Source organism: Mesocricetus auratus, unplaced genomic scaffold, assembly GCF_017639785.1.
Source record: "Mesocricetus auratus isolate SY011 unplaced genomic scaffold, BCM_Maur_2.0 Super-Scaffold_100057, whole genome shotgun sequence".
In the NCBI taxonomy this organism is placed as follows: Eukaryota; Metazoa; Chordata; class Mammalia; order Rodentia; family Cricetidae; genus Mesocricetus; species Mesocricetus auratus.
Genome location: NW_024429233.1, coordinates 2901515 through 2911261, shown reverse-complemented (window position 1 = coordinate 2911261; position 9747 = coordinate 2901515). Strand labels below are relative to the sequence as shown.

The 9747-nt window shown below is 41.9% G+C and overlaps 1 protein-coding gene across 2 annotated transcripts in view; it reads left to right on the top strand.

Moving 5' to 3' along the window:
* Positions 1 to 8679, top strand: part of LOC101828508 (uncharacterized protein C2orf78 homolog) — a 33943-nt gene extending 25264 nt beyond the window's left edge. The window contains exons 1-3 of one of the 2 annotated variants that reach the window (XM_021235988.2): positions 23 to 118; positions 2032 to 2793; positions 3989 to 8679. In XM_021235988.2, the coding sequence (XP_021091647.2) occupies positions 112 to 118; positions 2032 to 2793; positions 3989 to 5853 (2634 nt within the window). In that variant the 5' untranslated portion in view covers positions 23 to 111 and the 3' untranslated portion in view covers positions 5854 to 8679. Of the gene's footprint in view, positions 1 to 22; positions 119 to 2031; positions 2794 to 3988 lie in introns of those variants that run through there. The other variant, XM_040736497.1, reaches the window with a different exon arrangement.
* The last annotated feature ends 1068 nt before the right edge of the window (positions 8680 to 9747 follow it).

Sequence of the window (9747 nt, the reverse complement as noted above, 5' to 3'; positions counted from 1 at the left end):
AGTGCTGTCTCATACTAGACACACTTGCCTCTGAGGTCTGCTGATCACACAAGGACAACCAGTTTTTCTTGATCCATTGTATTGTAGGTTGAAGATACTCTCCCCCTGACCATGTCAGGTAAGGAAAGAAACTTTGAAACATGTCTTTTGATCACTTCTCCCCTTATTTTCACTATACATATAAATCTTTCATGAATAGCGATACTATCAATGCTTACATATTTAGCTTTGGTTCATATTAGGTATGTGAGTTTGGACAAACAGTTTACTCTCAAGTGTTTTCCATCCACCTCAGGGAGATAAAAATGTCACTGCTCCGTGGTCTCCATTGTTTCACTTAAGAGGCAAGTGAACAAGGGTTAGTTTCAACCCTTCTTGAGGGTGTTAAACGCAACTGAAACAGGAACACTAACAAGGTATGTAGAAGATAGAATCATTGGGAAAGTCTCTCTCTACTACTGTTTCCCCTTATTGTACCAAATTCTTTCAAACTGTTCTAAATGTAATTTTCATACTAGATATGGTGGCACACACCTGTAGAGCCTGATGGCGGGAAGATCGGTTCAATTTTAATATCTATAGTGGCCTCTCTCTATCTCTCTTTCTCTACACACACACATACACACACACACACACACACACACACACACACGTACGCACAGTGACTGCATGGTTTTGAGTTTGTTTTTCCTAGGTAAGAAAGAATGTGGGAGAGATTAAGAGGGTTGTGGACTCTGAGAAGGCAGTTACTGTAGCGGTAGAAATATTAAAGCTGTTCCATTAAAGAGAAACCCAGAAGAACTGGGGGGAGGAAAAGAAGAAAGTATAAAAATGAGGGGGAAAATACTCAAATAAAAGAAGGGAAACTGCAGATATGAACCTATAAGTACACAAAGGTAGTTTGAAACAGAATGTTGCAGAAAACCATAGATTTTAAATCAAAAGGCACAAGGCATTGCCATTTCCCAAGCCTTGTTTAGGCAACCCAATGTTGAAATTAGTTTGGGTAAATGTTTCCTGTTGCATATAGGAAATACTATCCTCCTCTGGTCCCTGGCTCTTACAATCTATCCAGCCCATCATCTTCAGCACTCCCCATGGGTTGAGTTACTGTTGGTGTAGGACATTATCAGCTGGTGCTGGCCACTCCACAATCAGTTGTTTTCTGAACAACACCAACTGATGTTATGTGTGGGGAAATTCCCAGGAGAATTCCCCTTTAGTTTTCTAGGAAATTAAAAGTTACTGAGGAAGAATCAATTATATTCAGAGATGAAATATATAATACATTAACAATCTCAAGAGGTCACACAAAAACAGGTGCAAACAAGAAACTTTACCAGCAGGTTGTCTTTGTGAATTCTTATATGCATATGTGATTAATGGCTGTAAAACTAATAAGAGATCATGGATGATATAAAGATTGGGAGGGGAAAAGGAGGAGCTTGAGGAGGAAGGGATTATTAGCTGACTACAATAGTTGTCTATAAAATTCCAGATACATCATATGAAGGAAGCTCAGTGTAGAGACAAGCCTGTGGACATGGCAAGTACTTAATGACAACAGCACTCTGGAGGCAGAAGCAGGTTGATCTGTGGAACTCAAGGCCAGACTGTTCTCTAGCTCACTAAGCAGAGTAAGATATGCACAGAACAGTGATAATGAAGACAAGGCATGAGAAGTTGTCTAAGGTTCTCCTATCTGGAAACACATCTGACCTAGGACACAGATGCGAGGGAGTGTCACAGCAGGCACACCAGGGCAAGAAACGGTGGTGTCTAGATCAGAGCGAGGGTTAAAACAGAGCATCTAGGATTCCATGCCCACACAGGAATGACAGGCATTTTATCCAATAAGTGCCATCCTATCCTGTACCAAGAATCATTCTTAATCCATTTGTTTGGGATATGTGAGGGAGCATGGGTGATAGGCTCTCCCAGACAGGACAAACTGGCCACAACACAGCTCTTCACAGGAAGCTACAAAGTTTCCATCTCACCATTTTCCCACTGTCCTCTTGCTTCCTACAGATAATTTCCAAAGCACACCTTTCTTTGGGACAGAATGTGCTCTGAGGCCCTCTGTGCCTGTGCTGAGGAATTCCACACCCACAACAGGAAGTGTGTGCAACTTCTCCAGGGTCTCCACCCCAGCTGTGAGTTCCGCATGGCTCCTGCCATCAGACACCAGCAATTGCTGCCAGCAGCTCATGGACAGTGACTCCCTTTACCAACGAGCTGGCACCACTATGCTGACTACACTGAGTGACCAGAACCAGATCTCTACCTCAGCACTCTCCTATCCGGATGCTCTCCCGTGGGATCTCACCGGAAGCACTGACAGGAGGGAAGCTGAATTCCGGGACTTCACTGTAACTATCATTGACCAGAATACCACACTTTCTTCTCTATCTATGACAACCCAGTGTAATAATATTTTAGATCCCAATGCCTTAGTCCCTTTCTACCCAACACTGTCTGCTAGCCTTATCCAGGGTACACCACCACAGGTGTCAAATCAAGGAGACAGTCTGGCACCTTCCTATCAGGAGGGCAGTCAAGTCTATTACTATGACCACAACAGCTTGGGCCCTCTGATGGCTGGAGAACTCCTGCAGTGTCTGCAGGCCTACGGCTCTGTGTCCTACCCTGGGAATCAGGCCTCTGCCCTGCAACCAGAGATGGTGATGGTGCTAAAGGAGATTCAGCCAACGAATGTTCAAACACCTTTCTCCACCTCTGCCATCTATTATCCCAGGTCTGCTGAATCCATGCCAGACACCAGTCTTCAAGGTGAGTAAATCCAGGAAGGCAAGGAGTGAGATCAGCAACCAAACAAAGGGGACACAACTTTACCTTTTAACAGTCATGTCCACACAGAGAAAGAATGTGAGTCCTGATAGGTTAGGTTTGCCTCTGGCTCACTTTGCCCATCTCTAGTCTCTATGACGACAGAGAATGCAGGGCATGAGTGGCATCCATCCTTCATAAAGACATGTCCAAGGAGCACACTACAGGCACATATATTACTGTTCAAAGTAGCCAGCCCCATGCACCAACACACTGCAGTCACCTCCTTCCGAATCTAGTTTTCAGGACCCTAGAGGAAGGAAAGTCCTTTCTGTTTTGGTAGCACTTGATTTTTTTCCTGTTTTGAAATCTGACTGCAGAGCAATGCAATTCCGAATCAGATCTGGAGGAATTATTCTTTCCAGATTCCAAGTGCTGGTCCTGCCATTCTCTTACAAATATAAGGTCATTGAAAGTCTTATATAACCCATTTACATTTATTAAGTTGGGCAAAGCTACCCTGTCTCTCTCTTTTCTCTTTCTACTTTTCTTTTGAGTCAAGAACATGACTATGAAGACATGTTCCTTATTACACAGTCACACCTAAGCCCAAAGATTTCACCTTCTTAAACCAATTTTCATTTCACTAATAACAAGACTGAAATGTAGGGCTGTAGGAAATCCTGTGTTGTTGAACTGTTTGCCTTGCAGGAGTGAGGAACTAGAATCTAAACCCACATAAAAAGCCAGGCTACCGGGGTCATTTAAGTAATGCCCTAAACTGCAAGAAGTTGGTAGAGATAAGTGACTTCCTGGAATTTATTGACCAGACAATCTTCCTAATAGCAAATGTCCAAGGAAATGAGGGGCACTCTTTGAAAGACAAAGGGAAGGCAAGATACGACTACACACAAAGGGAATTCTGTAACCTCTCCATGATCACTATGTATGCATACACCACACAAATACAAAGGAACACACAAACATCTAAGAAGATGTGACATCACACGGTCACTAGAAACAACTGAGCAGTATTATGTGTCTCCACACAGAGGTGATGCACTTCTCACTCAGGCAGAGCTAACAGGAAGCCCCCCCCCTTCTGTAAGGTCCTGAGTGCTGAGGTGTACTGCAAGGAGGGGAGCAGCTCACTCATCTCACTCACCAGGCACTGACTTTTTCCTTCACTCTTTTTCAGTGGTGGACATGGAGACGTCCCTGGGACTAATACCTTCAGGCCAGACGATCTGTCTGCTGCAGAGTTCAGACCTCTGTAATGCCTGCACACAGGATGCACAGATAAAAACACCACTTGCGGATGGGGACAGATCATTAACTGCCCCCATCCACAGTCCTTCTGAGTTCCTGGCCTTGCCTCCAGCTCCAGGCCTGGAACAAACAGAGAATAACAACTTGGATGAGATGACAGCCAATCTATCAACACCTCTGGATGCCTATGAGGGCACAACAGAAAACCAAGACTCATCACTCTTCCCTTTAGCACACCCCGACATGCAGCAGGCCCTGCATTATACTGATGCTGGGAGAATATGGCAGAAACAAGCTTCTGACAATGCCACCTTGGGAAGCAGCAGCCTGGATCAGGAAGAGCTAGGGGGTCTGCAGAGTGCAATGGGGTCTGGCATTGACTTTGCAGACATGGCTACAATGGTGACAGATATTCACCTTCCCCAAGTTTTCAACTCCCTCTCTGATGTAGACAGATTCCAGGATACCACAGCAACCCAATCCAAAGATGTCAGGAGTGATCAGGCCCAGGAAAGCCCAAGTGTCATCAGTGTACCCTCTGACCAAGTGAGGGGCACCCAGAAAGCCTCTGAGCTGCTTGATGGAGCTCCTCAGGTGAAAAATCAGTGCCAGGATGTGGTGGAGGGAGAAGGAACTGAGGGTAGTGCTAGGGCCAGTGAAGGGGCTCTTGACAACACGGCCAGGCACTTGGATGGCACAGCTCAGAAATCCACACCCAGCAGGCCCAGGATAGCTAGGGCACAGGGCCAAGACAAGACCAAGAAGACCAGAGAAAACAAAACCAAGAAAAAAGGGGAACTGAAGCCATCTTGTCCCAGAGTCAAGGCAGAAGAGAAGCCCACCATCTCCAAGACCAAGAGGACGAGGAATCCACCTGAGCTTAGCCAGGACAACTTTAAAAAGCCTCGAACTCACCTCGGCATGCACATGCTGGAATCTGTGCAGGTCTTTCACCCACTTGGAAAGAAGAGTGATAAGAAAATGGGCATCTCTTCTTCCCGGGCTCTACTAAATTTAAGCAGCAACAAAGATACCAGGACAGGCCCAGTCACCACATCACTGCTCGATGTGCCTGCTAATAAAACCCCAGACAACACTCAGAGACCAGAGAGTAGTGTTCACAAGGAGTGTCCAACTCTGTCCCAGTATGAGCTGCCCCCACCTGGGAAGGTTAAGTTAGTACCTCTGCCTTTTCCAGCCCTGGACAAGCCTCAAGCAAGACCTCTTTCCAGAAAACTTCTCTCTATGGCTTCTCGTCGGCCCACTGCAGCTTACGCTGTGAGGCCATATTCCCACTCAGCTCCATCTACCACAGTCAAGACATCCCAACCAGCTCCTGCCAGCGTATTGTTGACAGCCTCTGACAAGACATCTGTGCCGACTGCCACCAGTGCCACACGACCTAACATAACCAACAGCTTCCATCCTTGCATGAGGCCTCGGCCAGCTGTCCCTGGGCCTGCCCCCTACAGAGCATCATCTCATCCCTCACTCCAGAGGGAACTTGTCTCTGCTGCCAGGAACAAGGCCCCATCACCTCCCAAACCTCAAACCCAATATCTGCTGCAAGACTTCAGCCGCCAACCAATTCCATGGAGGAAAGTCGACATTCCAGGTCCAGGCATCTCACAGCCCATCACAGCAGAGCAGAGGCCAGAGAGGGAGGCCATGAAGAAGAGGGCTCAGCAAGATCGAGAGAATGCTGCCAAGTACACCTCTATGGGGAAACTTCAGCTTTTCCTTCAGAGGGAGAAGGATATGGAATTTTCTCGATATTATGGTTATGCAATATAAAAGCTGGCCAGGTTTTTTGAACACAGTGCTTTTCAATGTCAACAAGAAGAGATATAAACACTGATACACATCTTGACATGGGGTTTAAAGTCTTAAATGAATGTATCGAATTATTGGTACAAATGAAGGAATTATAGATGGTTATGTAAATATAGATGGATATACAAAATATTTATATTCACACATATTTGAGTACTTAGTAAAACTCCAGAAAAAGTCTCAAGTCTGTTATTTCATATGTGAGTAGTAAGAGTCTTTGAATATTTCTCTTATCTAGATAATTTAATTTTTACATTTTTAAGTGCAATATTATATCCTATATGAAATAAAGCTCATAAAATACTTATTTAATATCAATTAATATAATGCTATAATTGTATCAAAATTATTCTCCTTGAGTTTTCCAGTTTTCTATTCACTACATTATATGTCTTGAAGCAGATATTGAGTTTTGAGCACACCTCCTCCAGTACCACAGTCTGCCCTTTTCTTACCTCTCCCCAGAGAACTATGTCATCATTTTCTGCTGCAGAGCTTTGCCTCTAATTTCATGAAACATATATATAAAGTATTTCATTTGTGTAAATATAATCTAGGAACCACATAGGAAAGGAAACATTTACTGAGCCTGGTTAATTTATATGATGATCTCTGCTTAATTTTTTTCCTGTAATAAACATAATTTCATTCATTTTATGAATAAATTATTTTCTACTGTTAATATATCACATTTTCTTTACACATTTCTCTGTTGATGACACCCATGCTATTTCCCTAATATAGCTGCTGTGGACTATTGCAATAGCCAATTTTTTGTCAACCTGACTAATGTGGAATTAACTAAAACCCAATTGATGGGGTACACTTGTGAGGGATTTTTCTTAACTAAAAAAATTAAATAATTTGAAGTAGAAATGCCCAACTTTAATCCAGATCTTAAATAGGAAGATCTGCCTTTAATTTGGGCTCCAACGTCTGGTGACAGCCTATATACAGGACACAGAAGAAGGAAGTTCTTCGTTCTTTGCTTGTTTGCCTTGCTCTTGCTAGCATGTCCCTTCTTCCATTGGTTTTAGAGCCTACTTCTTAGGGATTCCAAAGTATACTGAAGAGCAGCTGAGATACCCTGCCTCATAGACTTAACAGTTGCTCTACCACTGAAATTTCTGTTGATAAATAGCCATTATTGGACTAGGTAGACCATGATCTGTAAGCAACTCTAATAAATCCCCTTTCTATATGTGATAGATGGATAGATAGACACTAACAGTTCTGTTCCTCTAGAGAATGCTGACTAGTATAAGTATGCTGCAATCAATATTAATGTGCAAATATGTCTCCAATGAATTGAAATACTTTTTGTACATAACGAAGAGTGGTATAACTGGGTCATGTGGTAGATTCATTTTTAATCTTTTGAGGAATCTCCATTATGATCCTGGAGTGTGGTAATTCTAGTAAGGAACACACATGGACATTCTTAAAGCTAATAGAATGTCTGTATTTCTGGCCAGCAATTGCATGGAAATCTTCCACAAATCATGTAGCCCTAAGCCTTACTGCTTTTTTTAAAAGCATATAAACTATATCTTGGTTTAGTTAGCAAGAACAGTTAGCATGAAGCGGAACTATAAAGGCCGAAAGCAACGCTAATATATTTAAGATTTTCCTGGAACCTTTGTTCCCATTTAGCAGGTGTTGGAGTCTACATGCTGGATTCTTTTTTTTTTTTTGGTTTTTCGTACATGCTGGATTCTAAGGTTAGCATGGTGCCTCCAACATGGCATCAGTTGTGCTGAGGTTTGGGCCCTATTACAACTCCTATATTTGATGTAATGGCTCATCAGTGACATAAAGTTTTTCTTCAGTCTATGTTCTTGACAGGGTTTGCTATTTCTTGTCCTAATTAGTGCCATTCTGACTGGAGTGAAATGAATATAAATGTAGTCTTAATTTGCATTTCCCTGATGATTAGTGAGGTTCAACATTTGTATGTGAGTGTGTGTGTGTGTTGGCCAGGTGAATTTCATCTTTTGTGAACTATCCTTTAATTCATGAGTCTATTAACTAGGTTGTCTTTTTTTTTTACTTCTTTGCACTCTAGATATTAATCCTCTATCAGATGTAAATGCCCAAAGACTTTCTTCTATCATGTGGGCTGCCTCTTCACACTGTGTCTCGTGGCTGGAAGAGGCTTCTTGAGTTCATGAGGTTCCACTTGCTAATTGTTGGCATCATTTCTTGAATGACAGAGGTTCTTACCAGTCTTTGTTTGGTTCTGTACTTGTGTTTTCTTTACTTTTCGTCTAACAGTTTCAAGTGTTTCTTTAAATGCTTGGAGCATTTGGACTTGAGTTTAATACAGTGTAAGAGACAGGAATCTAGTTTCATTTTTTCTACAAGGGAACATTCACTTTTCCCAGCTACAACTGTTGATGCTTCTTTTTTCTGCAAGGTTTGTGCTTTTTTTGTCAAAAATCAGTTGGATGTAGTTGTGTGGGTTTATATCATAGTCCTCTACTAAATCCATGAATTTATGTGCCTACTTTTGTGCCAGTGCTATGCGGATTGTTACTGTCTCTGTAATATTACTTTATGTCACGAATGGTGATATCACCACCATTAATGTTTTTAATGTTCATTAGGGTATCTGGGGTACTTTGTGTGTGCATATGAATGTTCAGAGTTTTTTACTACACCCAGGAAGAATGGCATTTGCATTTCTATGGAGATTACTATTCAATTTGCAGACTGACTTGACATTTTCACAATATTAATTCTTGCCATCATAAGTATAGTATGGTTTTTAGCCTTCTAGTATCTATAGTGACCATGAATAACTTTTTCTAGTTTCTATTATGGAAAGTTATCTTTCTTACTTCAGTTATGGCTGGAGTTTTGCTATCTATAGTTCAATAAATTGTAAATTGTCTTTCAGAGCATGAAATATATTATCCCAAGTCCTCCAAACTTTTCAATTTTGTTATTCTGATGAGTCTCCCATTATATACCATTGGTATGTCTCTCTTGCATCATTCAATATCACATTTATTTTATATACTTAGTATTTTGAACATATGATTACATGGAGAGACCTCCCATTGCATTTCTTTAATATTCAAAATAATAAATACCTCCTGTATATAAACAGGATTATCTTCCCCAAGGTTTGAGACAGTCTGTAATGAGTTTATTGAAAATGCCTTTAGAATAAGATTCTTACCTTTTTCCTTTTTGGGGGGGGAGGTTTCAGACGGGGTTTCTCTGTGGATTTGGAGGCTTTCCTGGAACGAGCTCTTGTAGCAGGCTGGTCTCGAACTCACAGAGATCCACCTGTCTCTGCCTTCTGAGTGCTGGGATTAAAGGCATGCACCACTACTGACTGGCTCTTACCTTTTTTCTATTCTCCTGATGCATAGAGTTGGTGTCTTAGATTGGTTTATATTACTGTGATAAAGACCATGACTCTATTTGCTAGTTTTATGTCAATTTGACACAAGCTTAATTGAAGGAATCTAAATTAAGAAAATGCCTCCACACTTTGTTATTCAAACATCCTTCCTTTTGGCATATTTTAATGAATGTGCTGGATTCATTCACGTCTTCAAAATATTAAAAAGCAATTTAAACATTTATTCCAAGAAAAAACTAAAATGCCTCCATAAGATAGGATTGTAGGCAAGTTGTAGGGCATTTTCTTAGTGATGGGTGGAGGAGTGCTCAGCCCATTGTGGGTAGGACATTCCTGGGTTGGCAGTCCTGGGTTTTACTAGAGCAAAGGCTGAGAAATCTATGAGGATCAAGCCAGTAAGTAGCACTCCTCTATGGCCTCTGCTTCATCTCCTGCTTCCAGGTTCCTTCCCTGATTTTCTTCAATGATAGGCTATGATGTGG